The 18,819-nt window shown below is 52.0% G+C and overlaps 1 protein-coding gene across 1 annotated transcript; it reads left to right on the top strand.

Moving 5' to 3' along the window:
• Positions 1–8,036: 8,036 nt before the first annotated feature.
• On the top strand, positions 8,037–18,532 carry MCM3 (minichromosome maintenance complex component 3). Its single transcript, XM_005239217.3, has 17 exons — positions 8,037–8,324; positions 8,543–8,655; positions 9,152–9,360; positions 9,656–9,786; positions 10,483–10,721; positions 11,105–11,213; positions 11,908–12,061; positions 12,586–12,717; positions 13,163–13,371; positions 13,897–14,071; positions 14,258–14,384; positions 14,708–14,858; positions 15,026–15,166; positions 15,390–15,493; positions 16,547–16,629; positions 16,990–17,065; positions 17,304–18,532. The coding sequence occupies exons 1-17, from the start codon at positions 8,244–8,246 to the stop codon at positions 17,500–17,502; spliced, it is 2,433 nt and encodes an 810-aa protein (XP_005239274.2). The 5' UTR covers positions 8,037–8,243; the 3' UTR covers positions 17,503–18,532.
• The last annotated feature ends 287 nt before the right edge of the window (positions 18,533–18,819 follow it).

Here is an 18,819-nt window from a genome sequence, read left to right as displayed (position 1 = left end):
GCCAAGTCGAGCCTAGGCTAGCCTAGCCAAACTTGGCCAAGTCGAGCTGAGCCTGGCTAAGCCAAGCTGAGCCAAGTCGAGCTGAGCTGAGTGAAACCGAGACTAGCATAGCCAAACTGAGCTGAGCTGAGCCTAGCCAAGCCAAGCCCAAGGAGCCTAAGCTGAAGAAAGTGGGGAGCTCAAAGCAGTGGGAGCACCACTGTGGGTGGCCAGGTGTGGGTGCCCAATGATGGAGATCACACGGATGGAGATCTCTCTCAAGGATGGAAGTTCTACCTTCAAAGTAGAAAAGATGGGACCAGAGGCCACTGCTCCCTCCCATGCAGGCACATGCTGAAACACAGGAGGTTCCCTCTGAACATCAGGAAACACTTTTATACTGTGAGGGTACCCGAGTGTCACAGCGCTCTCCAAACTATCAAGCTGCAGCAAGGTCTTTTACCACCTCATACCAGCATACTCTTCATGCCAGCCCCTCTGCTGCCTTCTCCTCGTCTTGCCTCATCCAAGGCCCACTCTCTCTTCTCTCTGCGTCTTCCTCCCTCTGCTTCTTCCTCACCTGAGCACTGGCACAAGTTGCTCAGGCAGGTGGTGGAGTACCCATCCTTGGTGATCTTCAAAAGCCATCTGGATGTGGTCCTGGGCAACTGGCTCTAGGTGGCCCTGCTTGGGCAGTGGGGTTGGACCAGATGGCCTCTGGAGGTCCCTTCCCACCCCAACCATCCTGTGATACTGAGCTGAGAAGCTGCACGATGCAGCAGAGGGGCCAGGGAGGTCTCTGTGAAGTGGTGGGCGGTGATTGCTGGAGCTTATGGTTTTCAGTTGTAACTGCTAGGACAGTGGTATCAAATAAAAGAATTCATAGTCCTGAGAGCTGTTTTTATGCTACCACCAAACTGACCCCTGTGGAGGTAAAAATGAGCGAAGTGGGAGGAAAAAATAGAAGTGCTGCTGCCAACTGCCCGGTATCTGGGCTCATGTTCAGGGCAGAACCCCTGATTTTGCTGCTGCGGACGTGCAAGTGTGCAGGAGAGGATGATTTTCCCCAAGATTTTCAGCCTAAAGACAGTACAGCCTTGAACCAGATGCCAGCACTAAAACCTTTCGGCTCTGGAAAAGAGGCACTTGCACCCAAATGGCCTTTCAGGAGTGGTCTCTGCGCCCTTGAACGATGCCTGGGAAATGCCTGGGAGAGGCTTACACAGCCTGGACTGAACTGTGCCGAAACTACGGCAATTGGGTCAGCTGTAAAGTCACCATGATCCCAGGAGGGGGTTAATTTATGAGTGTGGAGTACCTGTTTCACCTTTCCAGTCTCTGCGTCAACTTGTTTATGTGGGTTTTGCTTCACTTGTTTTTTAATGGGTTTACAAGGGAAACAGAAGGACTGCTTGTTCTGCTGGGAGAGGATTGCAGCAGAGGCAGCCCACGAGCGCATCTTTCCAGATCCAAGATCACTCCGGCCTGGGTGAAGCTTCAGCACATCCCAGCACTAATCTGCCAGCACACGGGAGAGCAGCATTTGCACAGTGACGAGGGAAAACCTCCTGGGTGAAGAAGGTGGATACTAAAAGATAATAGATTTAGACTAGATATTAGGAAGAAATTCTTAGCTGTGAAGGTACTGAGGCACTGGCACCGGTTGCCCAGAGCAGCTGTAGATGCCCCATCCCTGGCAGGGCTCAAGGCCAGGTTGGACGGGGCTTGGAACAGCCTGGGCTAGTGGAAGGCATCCCTGCACATGGCAGGGGATTGGAACTGGATGGTCTTTAAGGTCCCTTCCCACCCAAACCATTCTGTGATTTTGTGAAATCTCCAGGGATGCTTGGTGGCTGTGAAATGGAGGTCATGCCATGGCTTTTCCTCTTCCAACCGTCTTTCCATCATTACTCACATGGGAGAAGTGGGAACACTCAGCTGAGTGCTGGCAATAGCCATAGCAAAGCTGTAGATGAGGTGGAAAGAAAAATACAACTCCAGCAGAAGAGGATGATGGGGTGAGACATCCCTGCTACAACATGCACATTGCAATGCCCCTGGGTCGCCTGCCCTTCTGTTTTGCTTCCAATGAAAAGTTTTGCCTGCATTTATCTTCATGGCATGCCCCAGGGCAGGCTTGAGAAAGTCAAAGAGCAGTTCTGTGTGGGATAACTGCTTTCCTGGGTGGGTGCTCAGCGCTGGTTTTGCTCACCAGGCTTGGTGGGTGCTGCGCAGTGAGACCTTTTTGATAATTGGCTCTATGACCTGCTCTCAGGTGACTGGCACCTGCCAAGCTGCACTCTGTAGTTCATCTCGGACTCATCCTGCTGCATTGTAGTCCCTGTTGCTCCCTATCTTTAACATTTTACACCCTGAAATGAATCACCTTTTTCCTTTCAATGCAAAACCCAGGTGTGGTTGTGTTTGCTTAGATTACTCCCAGTGGGCAGTTAAGATTAGGTTGTACCAGGCTGGGCTTTCCCTGCCCTTTACAGTCACCTGATATAATCCATGCATGCTTTGCACCCTCAAACATATCCTGAATGCTTTAGTTCCCCACACAAATATACATCCTAGAATCACAGAATGGTCTGAGTTGGAAGGGACCTTTAAAGGTGTGTTGGGTTTGCATGGCCAGATTTTGGTGGCAGGGGGGCTACAGGGATGGATTCTGTGAGAAAATGCTAGAAGCTTCCCCCATGTCTGATGGAGCCAGCGCTGGCCAGCTCCAAGATGGACCCACCACTTTTTTCATTAACCTACTCTTGATTGGTAATAAGTTAATTTCCCCAGGTCGAGTCTGTTTTGCCTGTGACCAGAACTGACGAATGATCGCTCCCTGCCCTTATCTGGATCCACGAGCCTTCCGAGCCTTTCGTTACATTTCCTCTCCACTGTCCAGTCGAGGAGGGGAGTGATAGAGTGGCTGTGGTGGGCACCTGGCACCCAGCCAGGATCAACCCGCCAGAAGAGGCTACCTAGCCCAAGCCCCCTGCCATGAGCAGGGGCATCTTCAACCGGATCAGGTTGCTCAGAGCCCCGTCCAACCTGACCTTGAACATTTTCAGGGATGGGGGCAGCAAAGGATCTAACACCTCTCTGGGCAACCTGTGCCAGTGCTTCACCACCCTCATTGTAAACATTTTTTTCCTTATACCTAGTCTGGATCTCCCCTCTTTCAGTTTAAAGCCATTCCCCCTGTCCTATCGCTACATGCCCTTGTACAAAGGCCCTCTCCAGCTTTCTTGTCAGACTCTTTATGTACTGAAAGGCCACAATAAGGTCTCCCTGGAGCCTTTTCTTCTCCAGGCTGAACCACCCCAACCCTCTCAGGCTGTCCTCATAGCAGAGGTGTTTCAGCCCTCTGATTGTTTCTGTGGCCCTTCCCTGGACCTGCTCCAACAGGTCTCTCCGGTGCTGCAGGCCCCCATGCACCCTCCCTGGCATGCAACGTAGCAGCTTTACACCAAAGACAACTGAATTATTCAAAACACCAAATGGGATTCAGAAAACAGGATGAATTACCTTTTCCCTGTATTTGCTCATAAAAAAGTGACATGTTATCGTAAGTGGCTAAGAGGGAATTTTTCTGCACCATGCATTGCAGTCTGTTGAATTCCTTTCCACTGGACAAGAACTGATGCTCATGGTTGGGCAAGTTTTAGATAAGATTGTGCAGATATGTACTACTAAAGACAGCAAAAAAACCCACGCCAAAACAATTTTGGTGAGGATATAAACCTTCTTGCTTCAAAACAAAATCTCCAGCTAACAGGGCTCAGGAAGGAAATTCCTTCGTGATCCATAACTTTCGTGCAGGGGTTTCTTTTATCTTCTTCTGTAATAACACATACTAATGAGTTTCAGGGTGCTGGGTAACATGATTCCTTTGCAATTGTTTTGAATCCTGCTTATATGCTTTCTTTAGTTAATAATTCAGAAAAAAACCAGCCCTGAAAGCCCTGGGTTACCAGTTCCAGCCCCTGCAATCAAAGAGAAACACTTGTTACAGTTAATTTTGCCACTCCAGCTGCTTCCCTCATATTGCACAAAGGGTATGTGGCAATTTGGGGTCAGGACTCTCCCGCCTCTGCATGGTTTGCATGGAGCAGGGAGCCCATCATGACAGTCAGATGATGCTGCTGATGTGGCTTACATGGATTGCTGCAGCTTCCTATCTTCCAAAACTAGACATCACTTGCTGAAATGATCAGTGGATCCAGGCCTGTGGCTGAAAATGGATCTCCGAGATCCCCATGCAGAGGTGATGGTGCTTTGTGTAAAGATGGGTGATTTCCAGGCTCAGGAGTGGAGAAAATGAAGGGGAAGAAAAAAAAGGAACCAGCTGTCACTGTCTTTAGTAACATCCAGAACTCATGAGAGCAGACGAACAGACCAAAATAGCAACACCAAACCTCAGGTGACCTATATCTGGGCCTTTTGGTCTTCCCTGGAAGCATGGTGGGGTTGCCTCATTACGCAGGCATGCTCCCAGCCCCACTCTCCAGAGCTTTCTTGATTCACCCACTCCTCTGGTTTCAATTGCCAGGGAAATTCAGTTTTCCTGGTGGCACAGCCTGTGTGGGTTTGGTTTGCTTTTTTATTAATTGCTGTATTTTTCTTCTGCACAGTAGGAGAAAAGAATGAATCCCCTGGATCTGGGGTAGATATGCATCAGAAGGATTGCAACAAGGCTTTACGCTCCCATTGCTGTGCTAAGATTGTGCTAGTGGCATCTGGGAGGAAAGGCAGACCCGTACCCACTGGACTCCTACTCTGGGAAGCAAGAAGGTGGCTACAATCCATCCTAACATGCTGAAGGTCTGAGTCTTAACTTCTTACCCACTTTATTGTGCTCTCCTGGTGAGATACCAGCAGCTCCCATGCATTTAAGTAAAGAAATTCCATTCATACACACTGCTAGTTGTTTTCCGTGTTTTTATTCTCCACAACTAGGAAAAAAAAAAAAGAGCTAGATCAATTTAAAGATTATTTAAAGATTTACTAGAGTGCGTGGGAATAGCAAATACTTCAAGAAAATGATGTTAGAAATACTGAGCTCCATGCAGATGCGGTTTGAGTGAAATTCCTCAGCCTATTTTAGAAAATAGGTCAGATCAGAGGATTAAGAAAGGTTCCTTCAGCATTAAGTTGTACATCTTCCACATGTGGTCCTAAAGTGGTGAGAGCCAGGGCAACTCTCCTCTTGTGAGAGCGAATTCCCTGGTTGGGGTTCAGCTCCTGCAACTGCATCTGCAGGAGACCAGCAAGGAGAAGCCCCTGTTACTCCTTGGAAAGCATAAAATTTACACTGATAAAAACATCTCATAGGTGGCCTCGCTTCTCCACATTGTTTAAATTATTAAAAAGTGATTATTTAAAATTTAAAACATTTAATTTCGTGTTATTATTCTTCCATTTTATTATAAATGTATTTGGAACCTCAAGTCCATTGTGTTGCTTGATGAGAAAGTGACACTTGGAGTATTCTCCCCCACATTTTTGGAGCTGTGAATGAGCCACAAGCCTCTCCTCTGCTCTCCAGGGGTGAGACAAGGTTGCTCAGCATGCAGCAAAGCTAACAGATGGCAACTTGAAAAGTGAGTTGTGACTTGAAAATTGACTTTTAGTTGAACTAAGGGACACACACCCCCCCCCCCCCCCCAGAATCTTGGAGGGATCACAGGGTACCTACCCATAAAGGGATCTCCGACACACAGAGGTATGAGGAAGGAAAGAGAAAATGCACTCATGGAACAGTTGGGGTGTTCTGGCCAGCACCCTATGTGGGCAATTCACCCATGAAAATTACTCCTGCATCCACCCATGATTCTTTGATCTTTCTGTGAGCTCTGCAGCCCAGCCCTCCTTGTATTTAGGTGCTCAATTCCTGTTTTTTTCAGTGGTTGGGAGATGCTAAATGTCTCTGAGCCTGTACTGCACTCTCCACCCTGTAACTGCTGGGATGTGGCAGGGAGGTGAATCTCTGGAGACCTTGGGCATCCTCCCAAGGGAGTCCCAAGAGGCAGGGAAGACTTCCACCTCACCTGTGTTATCCTGGTGTTCTCAGTCTCCCTCCCTGGCCCGACCTGCTCCAATTAATTATTCAGGCAAAAGCCACAGCGGAGCAGCAGTTGCTATAGGGCACTGTTGTGAATAACAACGGGCAGCTATTTTTATCCCTAACTCTTGTTACAGTGCAGTCAGGAGCCATGGGTCCCTGCCAGCTCTCTTGACACAGATCTCCCTGTCCTCAGCAGGAGGGGCACTGCAGCAGTTCACAATGTCTCTGTGGGCTGGGATTCATTTTGACCACCTAAATGTAAGGGAGATCTATATACCATCTATATAGACGTGTCTGAATCCCACCCTGGTACCACTTCGTTCACTGCCCACTGTACTTGTGGGTTGCTTTGCATCTGTATTTTTTTTTCCCCATCCATATTTTAGCTGCAATAAAGCACATGGACTGTGTTTATTGCTAGATTTGGTAGTCTGTCTACTGCAGAGAGAAGGAAACTGTCTCAAAGGTGAAATCTTATGTCAGGTTCTAACAACTTCTATAGGATACATTGTACTTCCTTTGGGGATTTACACAGACTGATTCCTCCAGCCAGTTTATATCCTCACAGCTGGCATGCCCACCAAAATGTCTTGCTATGACCCTGAGAGTGTGGCAGGCGCACACCAAAGGCTTTCTCTGTGCACTCCTCCTTGTGCTGCCCCCAGCCACGCCAGCTGCAATGAAAATGAGAAATCTCCAGAAAATCAGAGGAAGGGGTGGATTGGAGGAGTGTCTGAAGGGAAATGGGTGCTACTGAGTGTGTGGAGTCAGGGAGGCTGTTCCAGCTGCGGAAAGCATCTCCAGAGCTAGCAGAACAACCTAGAAGATCAAAAAGAAAAAAGAAAAGAAAAGAAAAAAAGGAAAAAAAAAAAAGAAAAAAGAAAAAAGAAAAAAGAAAAGAAAGGAAAAAATGAAAAGAAAAAAAAACCACAGAAAGAAAACAGCAACAGAGCCCAAGAGCCTCCATTCTTGCCAATCTGCCATGTTTGGTACTCCATCAAAGTACAGTGGAGGGCCAAACACCTGAATAGGAAAATCTGAACTTTCACTTTGATGCGGAATGACATAAGCAAATCTCACAGAACTGAACAAATACCCAGGACTTGGGCTACAGATATCCTAAAGTGGCCACAGCTGTTCCCAGCAACATTTCCTATTATTTTAAGAGAGGTCTGGTCTGGGGGCTGTTTCCTGCCCCCCTTCCAAAAAAGGAATTGAAGCAGCGTGAATTGTGCCTCAGTGTTTTGCACAGCCCAATGCGCCCTGGGTGGATATTTACTACCAACCCTGGAGAAAATGCTTTTAGCTCTAGTACCCAGGGCCATGGCCAAGTTCAGGTGCCTGCTGTGCCTTGCAGATCACAATAGTTTTGTCTAGCTTTTTATTCTTTATCTATTCTTAAACAGAGCTTAGATAGAGACTTTTAAGGGATACCAAAAGTATTTTTTAAGGGGGAGCAGCCGGTTTCCCCATCCGGAGCGGCACTGCTCCATTCACACCTGAAATCACCCTTTTCCTTGCGGAGCGGGCCCTGCTGCTTTTGCGTCCCCAGCCCCACATTCCCGGCCTGGCGCTTGGCCACCTAAAGGGGAAAAGCGGTGCCCAGTCTGTGCGCTTTGGGGTGAAAACGTGCGGAAAGGGGGCTCCCCAAAACGCGATAGGAAAAGTGGGGGTTGTTTTTTTTTGTGGGTTGAGGGTTTTTTTGTTTGTTTGTTTCGGTTTTGCCTTTTTTCTTTTTTTAAATACACCGGTATTTGCGGCCGGTCGGTGGCTGCCAAGCGCCGGAGCCGGGCCCGGCCCCCCCGTGCCGACCCCCGCCCCCCCGGCGCGGCCGCGCTCCCCCCGCCCCTCCGCGCTCTGATAGGCTGGAACTGGGAGCGCGTCACTCCCGCGAACTCCATCGCTGCCCCATTGGCTGACGCGGGGCGGTGCCAACCAGTGAGCAGCGCCGCAGGGCGGGGCGGAGGCGGGACTCCCGCTCGGTGGCGGGAAAGGCGCTCGGTTTTGGCGCTACGCAGCTGCGTGGCGGCTGTTGGGGGGGGGAACCGGATCGCAGCCGGTCGGATCGCGGGCGCTGCCGGGGCCGCTGCGGGCAGGGCCGGCTCCCCTCGCCTCCCCTCCCCGCGCCTCGCCTCCCTCAGCTCCTGCAGTGGCGGCGGGATCCCCGCGGCGACCCCGGATTCCTTGAGCGGCCGGCAGCATGGCGGCGCCGGCGGGCGGGCTGGAGGACGCGGAGCTGCGGGAGGCGCAGCGCGACTACCTCGACTTCCTGGACGATGAGGTGAGGCCGGGAGCGGGGCTGCATCCACCTCCCCTTCCCCCGGGGTGGGGCAGCAGCGATTCCCTGTGCCCCCACCTCTGCTTGCTCGGTGGGGTGTGAAGGGTTTTGAGCTTTGTAGGAATGGGCGCCGGGTGGGGGTGGGGATGGCTCAGACAGGCGGACATGCAAAACGAATTGTTTTTTTGGTGGTTCCCCCCCCCCCCCCCCGCTTCTTGCAGGAAGACCAAGGGATTTATCACGGCAAAGTCCGGGACATGATCAGCGACAACCAGTACCGCCTGCTCGTCAACATCAACGACCTGCGGCGGAAGAATGAGAAGAGGGCCAGCCGGTGGGTGTGGGGCACCGGGGCTCGCCCTCGGCGGGATTTCAGGGGTCCAGCAGTCCTGGTTCTGCAGGTCCTATGTGGCAAGCAAGGGCCAGACCTTGTCCTGTGCACCAGATCCTATGGAAAATGTGGACTTGCCATTTTCCCCAGTGACGCCCATCCCTTCCAAGCTGGCAAACGCATGGTTTTGCCAAAACCTTTTGCAGCAAGCTGGGTTTCATTGTACGATATCAATGAACTCATTTTTTTTAGGATGCACGGGGATGTTTTGGACCAGACTTGCCAGTCTGCTCAGGGACATGGGAGGCTTTGCAGATGTGGTTGAGTTTGTTCAGCTCCATCTGTGGCAGTGGACCTGACACAGAGCTATGATGGGCTTTGCGTCTTTTCACCTCTTGCTCCTAGGAAACCTGTGGAGCACATAAAGGCATGGGAAAATTATTGAGGAGGAAGGCAGAAGGGGTTGATTGGTCTGCATCATCACCTCCCTCTGTTGCAGGCTCTTGAGCAACGCCTTTGAGGAGCTGATTGCCTTCCAGCGTGCCCTGAAGGATTTCGTTGCCTCTGTTGATGCCACCTATGCCAAGCAGTATGAGGACTTCTACATCGGGCTGGAGGGCAGCTTTGGCTCGAAGCACGTGTCGCCACGGACACTGACGGCCTGTTTCCTCAGCTGTGTTGTCTGTGTGGAGGGCATCGTGACAAAGTGTGAGACTGGAGGGAGACCCTGGGGCTTCAGGGGTGGTGGGTCCAGGTGTTTGCTGCAGAGGGGCTGGAGTCCACCAGGAGCTGTGGTACGGCCTGGAAACCTGGGCAAAGGTGACAGTGGGCTTTGCAGAAAGTCTTGAGTGTTGGGAGGGTCTTTGAGCTCAGCAAATCCTGGCCGTGGTTGGCAGTGGATTGTGTCCCAAGTGCAGTTTAGCATTGGAGACCCTGTTGAGGACTGTCTGCTGACAGAGGTGTGGGACATCCCTGCCCTAACTCCTCTTTCTTCCAACCTCAGGCTCTCTGGTTCGTCCGAAGATTGTCCGGAGTGTCCATTATTGCCCAGCTACTAAGAAGACTATTGAGCGCCGATACACAGACCTGACCTCCCTGGATGCTTTCCCATCCAGCTCTGTCTACCCTACAAAGGTGAGGTGAAGTAACCTTGTGGGTAGTATTGGCAGGTTCCTCCAGGGAGAATGTACCAGCTCGGAGCCTGGGGCTCAAATCCCTGTGCATCCCTTCTCCCTCTGCCAGCATAGTCCATGGAATAGAAAGAAGACACATCACACGTGAGAAAATCCAAGAGAGCTACTAGGAACATATGAAGAAAGTCTTGGCTGACACAAGGTCACCAGACCTGCTAGTTAAGATGTTAGTTATGATCTTGGTTCTGTTGTAGTGTGTTTTTCTGGGAGGTTGTCAGCCAGTCTTACTGCTCCTGGGACCCATGTCAGCGTGGGCTTGCCTGTGCTGTCCTGGAGGCTCTATGCACCCTTGGGTAGAGGTAGAGGGTTTGCCCCATATTTGGGAATGGTGGAAGGTTGACCTGAGCTTTGTCCCCATTGCACACAGCCTGCTGCATGGATGGTGTGTCACCACTGCCTGCAGTAGGGACAGGGCTTGGAGAGACCATCCAGACTAGCAGTGATAGATGTTGGTGGCTTTAGGCAGTGGAGGGCTGTGGAGCTAGTGAACACCAACCTCTGGCAATCCTGATAAATCAAGCCTTTCCAGCAGTCTTGTGTGTGTTGGGTGATACAGCCTGTCTTCCCACTGCTCAGCTGACCCACCTCTGTGCTCCTGAAAGACGGTGCTAGTCTTTTTATTGGGTTCCTCCTCTAGGATGAAGAGAATAACCCTCTGGAGACAGAGTTTGGCCTCTCAGTCTACAAGGACCATCAGACCATCACCATTCAGGAGATGCCTGAGAAGGCACCAGCGGGACAGCTGCCACGCTCAGTGGATGTTATTTTGGATGATGACCTGGTGGACAAGGTGAAACCTGGGGACCGCATCCAGGTGGTGGGGACGTACCGCTGCCTGCCAGGAAAGAAAGGTGGTTATACTTCAGGGACTTTCAGGTGAGTCTTCTTGTGTCTTGAGTTCAGCCTCCCCATCCTTTTCTATTCTAGAGTCACATCTCTGGAAGATGTGATCTAGGGCAGGCAGGTGGCCGTCTCACAACTGGGTCAAACATTAGCTTAAATCACTTGGAAGTGGTTTGCATCTTGCTCAGCGTCAGTGTGTAGCTGTGGGCTCCAGCTGCGCACAGAGGTTGGTTGCTCTTAGAGATGCTCCATTGATGTCCCAGTGCAGTCAGATAGAGGGGGCTACAGCTCTTAAAGCTTTCCAGCCCTCTCCAGGACTTCTGAGGGTAAATGATGACTCTGTGGAAGTTTCTGCTGTGTTGTTGCTGGGATGCATAGGCTCTATGGGCCTGATCATGGCTGTGTCCCTTCTCCAGGACTATCCTCATTGCCTGCCATGTGAAGCAGATGAGCAAAGACGTCCGGCCGCTCTACTCTGCTGCTGATGTGGCCAAGATCAAGAGGTTCAGCAAGAGTCGCTCCAAGGTATTTAAGTCTTAGAAGGTGGGCTTATCAGGGTGTGAGATTGCAGCTAGAGCAGCTTTAAGGCTTGACACATGGCTAAGGAGGTGTCTTGTTGGGTTGCAAGTAATTCTTCAGCTGTCTTAGCAACGTGGCTGGATTATACCACTCACATTCTTTGAGTTTTCTGCTTAGGCTTTGATCAAATCCTTTTTTTTTTTTTTTTTTTGTTGCTGCTTCTGTACTGCTAGCAGCATCCTTCCTGCCTGCTAGCAGCTCTGCTGTGCATAGCTGCTGGGACAGAGATCTGCCCTTGTTGTGTGTGTCCTTATCCTGCCAGCTGGTTGCCAAGGAATTTCCTCTACAGGAGAAACACCTCCTTCTTTCCCCTTCAGATCCCAAACCAGAATGAGATACTGAGGTCTGCCCCAACCTGGTCTTATGCCTCATAGCATGGAGCGGAGAGAGCCTTGCTTTCACAGGGGTTGCTGCTTCCAGTGATGAACGTGATGGTCAGGATGGTCTAGGACTTCAGAGCCCAGTTGAATGAAAACTGGCCAGCAGTTGTCTTCTTTCTAAATAATTTTCATCTGTGTGGTTCTGCAATAGGAGTAAGCTCTTTTCTTTGGTGTGCTGAAATGGACTTGTGGAGTATTGCTTCTTATTCTTACTTGCGACAGTCCATCTGATGGGCTGTGCTTTGTCTCTTCTGCCTTAGGATATCTTTGACCAGCTGGCAAGATCCCTGGCTCCCAGCATCCATGGGCACGAGTACATCAAGAAGGCCCTCCTCTGCATGCTGCTTGGAGGGGTCGAGAAGGTCCTGGAGAACGGGAGCCGCATCCGAGGAGACATCAATATCTTGCTGATAGGTCTGGAAAAGCTAGGCAGAGGCACCCTCTGTTGGTGGTGTTGGGGGGGGGGGTGAGATGAAGGAACATTTTTCTGGACTTAGTTTCATAGAGTAATTGAAGTTAGATGGGACCTCTGGAGGCCTCTGGTCCAAGCACGTGCGCAGGGTAGAGCCAGTGTCACTGGTAGATCAGGTTGCTTTGGGACTTGTCCATTTGGTTTTGAACATCTCCAGGGATGGGATCCCATGACCTCTGTAGGCTCTATCCTACCATCCAGCTGGCATTTCCTGGGTTTCTATTGTCCCCATTGCCTCTGGTTCCACCACCATACACTTCTCTAAACTCTAGCTCCATCTTCTCTGTTTCCTCCCATTGAGTCGTTGAGGAAGGCGAGAAGATCATCTGATCATTTTATTTTATGAAGACTGAATGAACACACTTCTTGCCTGTTTTCCCCGCACCTGCTCCTGCACTGAGAGCCCCAAACTGGAGCCAGTATCCAGATGATGTGTGGTTATTAAACGTGGTCTTCTCCATTTCAGGAGACCCTTCCGTTGCCAAGTCTCAGCTGTTGCGGTATGTGCTCAGCACTGCGCCCCGTGCCATTGCCACCACTGGCAGAGGCTCCTCCGGTGTTGGCCTGACGGCTGCTGTCACCACAGACCAAGAAACTGGTGAGGGGTGGGCTGGTTCCTGGTGGGAGCTGTCAGGGAGATACTTGTTAATACCTGGGAGGGACTCTGTGAGGTCTAGGGCTGCTGTTTATTGCGCAGCGACTCTAGCAGTATTTGCTCCATCCAGAAGTTTTATGGCAATGGTAGTAGTATTTAGGGGTATTTTCTCTAGCTCTGTTAGGTGGTGGTCTTCTCTACTCCTCTTCTACTTGGTGCACCCCATGTGAGGGCTAGCAGCAGCTTGGATCTTGTTGTCTTCCTTATGGGCTTGCTCCTCATCCTGTGTCCTTCTGCTGTCAGGTTGGGTAGGAGGTGGGCAGCTCTGAAGGATGCTGCTGCTCGTTGAGGCTTAGCCTACTCACAGGGGTGGTGGAGTGCAATGGCAGGGCAGATGTGTGGGCTGCTGAGTGGTGTTTGACCCTCTCTTTCTCCCACCCCATGCCAGGTGAACGGCGTCTGGAAGCAGGAGCCATGGTGTTGGCTGACCGGGGAGTGGTGTGCATCGACGAGTTTGACAAGATGTCAGACATCGACCGCACAGCCATCCATGAGGTGATGGAGCAGGGCCGTGTCACCATTGCCAAGGCCGGCATCCATGCCCGCCTCAACTCCCGCTGCAGTGTCCTGGCGGCGGCCAACCCCGTTTATGGCCGGGTGAGTGCTGGTGTTTGCTGGTCCCCTCCATGGGGAAGGATGCTGGCAGCCATCTTGGTGGAGGAGGCAGCTGGTGAAACCCAAAAGATCCCCCAAAATCAGTGACTTGGTTCTTGTTAGGACTGGATCCGTGGGGCAACGAAGACCTGGTTGGTTTGGTCTCTGTTGCTGCTTGTGGCCCTCCTGGAGGAGCGAGGGGCTTGTGGGGTTTCTTACCCTGGCTCATTTCTGCCTGGGTGTCTCACAACAGCCTGGTGGACCTTCATCCTGGTGACATGCCCCAGTCTTGGTGCCTGACCTGGGATCACAAAAAATAAGTGTTTTCTTTGCAAATGAGAGCTATGCTGACCTTCCAGGATGGGGAAAAGAGGCCTTACTTCTGCAGCAGGCTGGATTTAGTGTGGTGTCCAGCTGCCTGGACATCCATCCTTTAAGGCCTGGCCTGAGAAGGTCTTCTCAGCCTCCCTGGCAGCCAAGACTGGCCCATGAGAGCCTTGTGTAACCCCTTATATTGTCCTCTTCCAGTATGACCAGTACAAGACACCCATGGAGAACATCGGCCTGCAGGACTCCTTGCTTTCCCGCTTTGACCTGCTCTTCATTGTGCTGGACCAGATGGACCCTGAGCAGGACAGGGAGATCTCGGACCATGTCCTGCGGATGCACCGCTACCGCAACCCCAGTGAGCAGGATGGGGATGGTGAGTCATTTTTAACTGCAGCCTTGTTGCTGCTCAGGCCTGTCCTTCCTCGTTGGGTTGTCACCCCTTGGTGGCAGCTCTTCGGGTTCAGCATCCTGGCTTTGTGGAGGACTGCTTGTGGTGGCTTTTGGAAGTTGCTTTAAAAGCTAAAAGCCCATTCTCTGTGGCCCTCCCTCCCCTCTCCAGCTATGCCCCTGGGCAGCACTGTGGAGATCCTGGCTACGGAGGACCCCGACTTCATGCAGGAGGAGGAGCAGGAGCTTCAAGTGTATGAGAAACATGATGACCTCCTGCACGGGCCCAGCCGCCGCAAGTGAGTCCTTCATTCCACATTGCCTGGAGCTCTCGGAGGGGCTTCCAGCATTATGACTTGATGGGTTTGGCTTACGTACCCAGTGGCTGATGGCTGGCGCCAGTGACGCTCCAGACGGTCTGTGGGGAGGTACATGAGCAGGGTGCCAAGGGAGATTTGCTCTGGGCTTGATCTCTCATGCCAGGCAGGTGAGGAACATCTGGAGCTGAATTCTCCACATGCCTGGGTGCCCATGAAGGGCAAAAAGTGGGAAGCCAACTTCTGCAAACACCTTTTGCCTGTCCCCACCTTGGAGGACATGGGTGTGCGTGCATTCCCTGCAGAGAGAAGATCGTCAGCATGGAGTTCATGAGGAAGTACATCCACGTGGCGAAGATGATTAAACCTGTCTTGACCCAGGAGTCAGCGAGCTACATAGCTGAGGAGTACTCCCGCCTGCGCAGCCAGAGCCAGATGAACTCGGACATTGCCAGGGTGAGCCCCGGGAGCAGCTCCCTGCCAGGCTAGGAGGAGGGAAACTGAGGCACAGGCTCCCCTCTCCCTATGGGGGTTTTCCACCATGGACGTGACCCCTCTTAGTGAGGTGGGATGCTGTAATAGGGGTCAGCCTTGCAGAGGCACCTTTCTCTCTCCCCCCCCAGACCTCCCCCATCACGGCCCGTACCCTGGAGACGCTGATCCGCCTCTCCACAGCCCACGCCAAGGCTAGGATGAGCAAGACCATTGATCTACAGGATGCTGAGACAGCTTTGGAGCTGGTGCAGTTTGCCTACTTCAAAAAGGTGGGCTGAAGGTGTCCCTTGTCTCCTGGGGGAGTTCTAAAATTGTCATTGGAAAAGTTGGGTTTGGCGCAGGGTGAGCACCCTGTGCCGCCGGTGGGGTTCTTTCCTGGTGATAGTGTGGGATGAGGCCACCGTGGTGGGATCTTGGGTCTCTTGGGGTTGGTCCCCTAGAAGCAGCTTCAGTGGAAAAGGGGCCTGAGTCCATCATATCTTTGCCAAACAGGTACTGGAGAAGGAGAAGAAGCGCAGAAAGCAGGTGGAGGATGACTCGGAGACCGAGGAGGAGGATGAGGAGTCACAGCCCAAGGAGGAGTGCCGGGTGAGCAGGTAGGAGCCAGAACAAGGGAAGGGGGGGCATGTCATGCAAGGGGCACCATCCTCGTTGGAGGTTGCAGGAGGCAGTGCTGGCCTTGGGGAGATACTTCACAATTGATCAACCTAATGGATTGTCTACTCCCAGTTTGTGGTAGCGGGACATGGTTATTTTGTGGGTAAGGAAATGGCTGGATGGCCATGTCCAAAGAGTTGCAGTCAACAGCTCGATGTCCAAATGGAGATTGGTAACGAGTGGGGTCCCTCAGGGGTCCGTGCTGGGACCAAGACTATTTAATACCTGTGCAAACCTCATGAAGTTCAAAAAGGCCAAGTGCGAGGTCCTGCGTCTGAGCTGGGGCAGCCACCAGTATCAAAACAGGCTGGGGGACGAATGGATTGAGGGCAGCCCTGCGAGGAAGGACCTGGGCGTGGATACTGATGGGTGAAAAACTGGGTATGAGCTGGTGATGTGTGCTTGCAGCTCAGAAAGTCAAAATGTGTCCTGGGCAGCATGGCCAGCAGGTCAAGGGAGGCAATTCCCCCGCCTCTGCTCTGCTCTGGTGAGACGCCCCCCCTGGAAGGTAGATTTAGATTGGACATAGGAAAAAATCCTGCCAGGGATGGGGCACCCACGGCTGCTCCGGGCAGCCTGTGCCAGCGCCTCGCTGCTCCCGTCATAGAAAAAAGTTTTATGATGGGAGCGGTGAGGCGCTGGCCCAGGCTGCCCAGAGCAGCTGTAGGTGCCCCATCCCTGGCAGGGCTCAAGGCCAGGCTGGACGGGGCTGGGGGCAGCCTGGGCTTGGGGGGAGGGGGCCCTGGGGGGTTGGAACAAGATGATCTTTGAAGGTGCATTCCAACCCAAACATTTGATGACAGCCACAGCCCTCAGTCTGGTACCACCTTGGGTCCTGTGGCATGGGCAGGGATTTGTGGCCAGCCAGAGGGGGGTTCACTTGTGAGCCACAGGTGTGGTCCTGGCCAGACATCTCCAGGCACTTGGGGCAGGGGGGGCTTCAGATCTGCAGTCCAGTTGCAGCAGGGGTAACGTTTTTTTCTCACACCCAGGAGAAAGAAGGCACGCACAGGAGACAAGGGAGGCTCCTATGACCCATACGACTTCAGTGACACCGAGGAGTTGATGCCGGAGGGTGAGTCCCTGGGGTTTTGGTGGCACCTGGCTCCTGAGGGTGCTGCTGCCTTCTGCCCTGGTGGGTCTGCATGCCCTGGGGTCACTTGGTGTCCCTGGCGTGATGTGGCACTGTCCAGCTCCACAGATTAAGATGATTTATTTTTTATTTTTTTTAATTTTTTAAACCTTCCATGGCTCTGTGGGCCAGGAGAGTTAGTATTGACGATTAACTTTTTCCCCTCCACTTCCAAACTGCTGCAGAAGTAACAACATTGGGAGGGAGTCTGGCATCGCCCACCCTGTCTAAAGCCCAAGTGCTTTTGCTCTGTGGGTGCTTGAACACCAGGCAGGTTGGTGGTAACCCTTCCTTCTGCTCCAGTTCAGGCACATGCTCCAAAGACGCCCGAAGCCTCAGCTGCTGGTGAAGTGAAGAAGCCGGAGTTGGCTGAGCCAAGGTGAGTGGGGGCTGAGGGTGGTGGTGTCTGTTCCTCCCCACCCTGGTGGGTCCAAGCTGTTGTCTGGTGCTGAAGATGCATCTGTGGTGGGTGCTTCCAGCTCCGGTTTTGGCTTTCCTGCTGGGTGCTGCAGCTGAAATGGTAAAGGGCTGAGGCATCCTGGGCTGGGAAGGAAAGGGATGGACTTGCGTGTGTGTGTGGTCTCCAAGGTGAGAAGTAATCACCCTTCTCTGACCAGGTTGAAAGCATTCAAAGCTGCTCTCCTGGAGGTCTTCAAAGCTTCCCATGCCCAGTCTGTGGGTCTGAAGAATGTGATGGAGTCCATCAACCGTGATAACCCTGAGCCCTTCTCGCTGGCTGAAGTGAAGGTGGCATTGGCCCACATGCAGGAAGACAACCAGATCATGGTGTCTGATGACATTATCTTCTTAATCTGAGCCTCTGGGTGGAAGAGCCCAAGTTCTTGTGGAGTCTTAGTCTGGAGACTCTTCATGTTTGCCTTCAACTCTCTCCTGAACTATTCTCCTGGCTGAGCTGAACTTTGGGGAGCTCAAGTCTGCGCACTTTACAGTCCTTCACTGTGCTTTGCTGGCACCAAAAAAGGCCAGGAGCTCTGGAAGTTCTTACTGTTGCTGTCTTCAAACTGGGGTATTTGGGAAGAGGTTTGTTTCTGCAAGGAGCTAAAAGGAAAGGCTTAGGTGCAGATTATCAGTGTTCTTAACATACTGTTTTTAGCATTGCTGGTAATAATTCCAGCCTTTGGATAAAAAAAATTGTTTTTAGGAATCCAACAGTCAATAGCTGTGGTGGTAAGAGGCAACATGAGAGCACCACTATTAGTAGTGAAGCTTTTATCCCCACCCCCATGCCCACTCTCCCACCCCCTTTTTAATTTTTTCCTTCTTCCTCAGTTATGTATCCTAGATCTGCTTCTCTCACAAGTAATGCTAGATACCTCATGCCTGTCCTGTTGTCTGTGACCAGCCACTTCCCCCACTCTTCCTACCCATCTCGTGCAGGATCTGTGGTAATGGAGGGGCAAGTGTAGTCTGATCTGCTCCTCACCCATGGGGCAACCTGATTTCTAGATTTCACAGTCCTTCCAGGAGTTTTGGCCCCAAGCAGGTGGGAAGGACTTGGGATGCTCTGAGCTGCCCAGGGGATCTGTCCCTGGTGCAGATGGGTTTGGTCTCCAGCTGCTCCTGCCTTTGATCTGGGATCACGCCTGTATGAATACAATGGGACCACCACAAATGGGAGGAAATCTTTTTGGCTTTGTTTAGTGGTTTGTTTTTTTTCTGTCCTGGTGAGTTTCAGGTGAAGCTTTGGAGAAGACCCTGAACAGCACAAGCTGTTTGCTGATGTCCCTGCCCATTTCTGGGCACTGGCACAGTTCCTGTGCCCTTTTTTCTGGATGCCATGAATATTGATTTGAATAATAAAAATACCTAGATACTGTTTCCACCATGACTTGTTGCTTACTTGGATTTAAACCGTTCCCACTTCTGGCGTTGCATCCCTGCAGTCTTCTGGGGCCCTGTGCTGCTACAGAAAGCATTCAGGACCCCTCTGGGCTCAGGGACGGGGCTGGGCACCTTCTCCCACCACACTGCCTTTGCCTTGGTGGACCAGGCACTTTGCAGAAATACCCTTGGGGTGGGTGGGTAATAAATGTGGGCAGCTCTTGCCTCTCCCACTGCAGCTACGTGGCCAGGGGGCTATGTGTCCTGGTGCCTAAAAGGACGGGGTAGCAT

Source organism: Falco peregrinus, chromosome 7, assembly GCF_023634155.1.
Source record: "Falco peregrinus isolate bFalPer1 chromosome 7, bFalPer1.pri, whole genome shotgun sequence".
Taxonomy (NCBI): domain Eukaryota; kingdom Metazoa; phylum Chordata; class Aves; order Falconiformes; family Falconidae; genus Falco; species Falco peregrinus.
This window is presented reverse-complemented; position numbering and strand designations above follow the sequence as displayed.

Bases quoted from the DNA above. Each gene is read 5' to 3' on its own strand.
- MCM3 (XM_005239217.3), top strand. From the start codon at position 8,244: ATGGCGGCGCCGGCGGGCGGGCTGGAGGACGCGGAGCTGCGGGAGGCG. The intron at 14,859-15,025 runs GTGAGCCCCGGG...CTCCCCCCCCAG, and splicing joins TGAACTCGGACATTGCCAGG to ACCTCCCCCATCACGGCCCG. The intron at 17,066-17,303 runs GTGAGTGGGGGC...TTCTCTGACCAG, and splicing joins CCGGAGTTGGCTGAGCCAAG to GTTGAAAGCATTCAAAGCTG.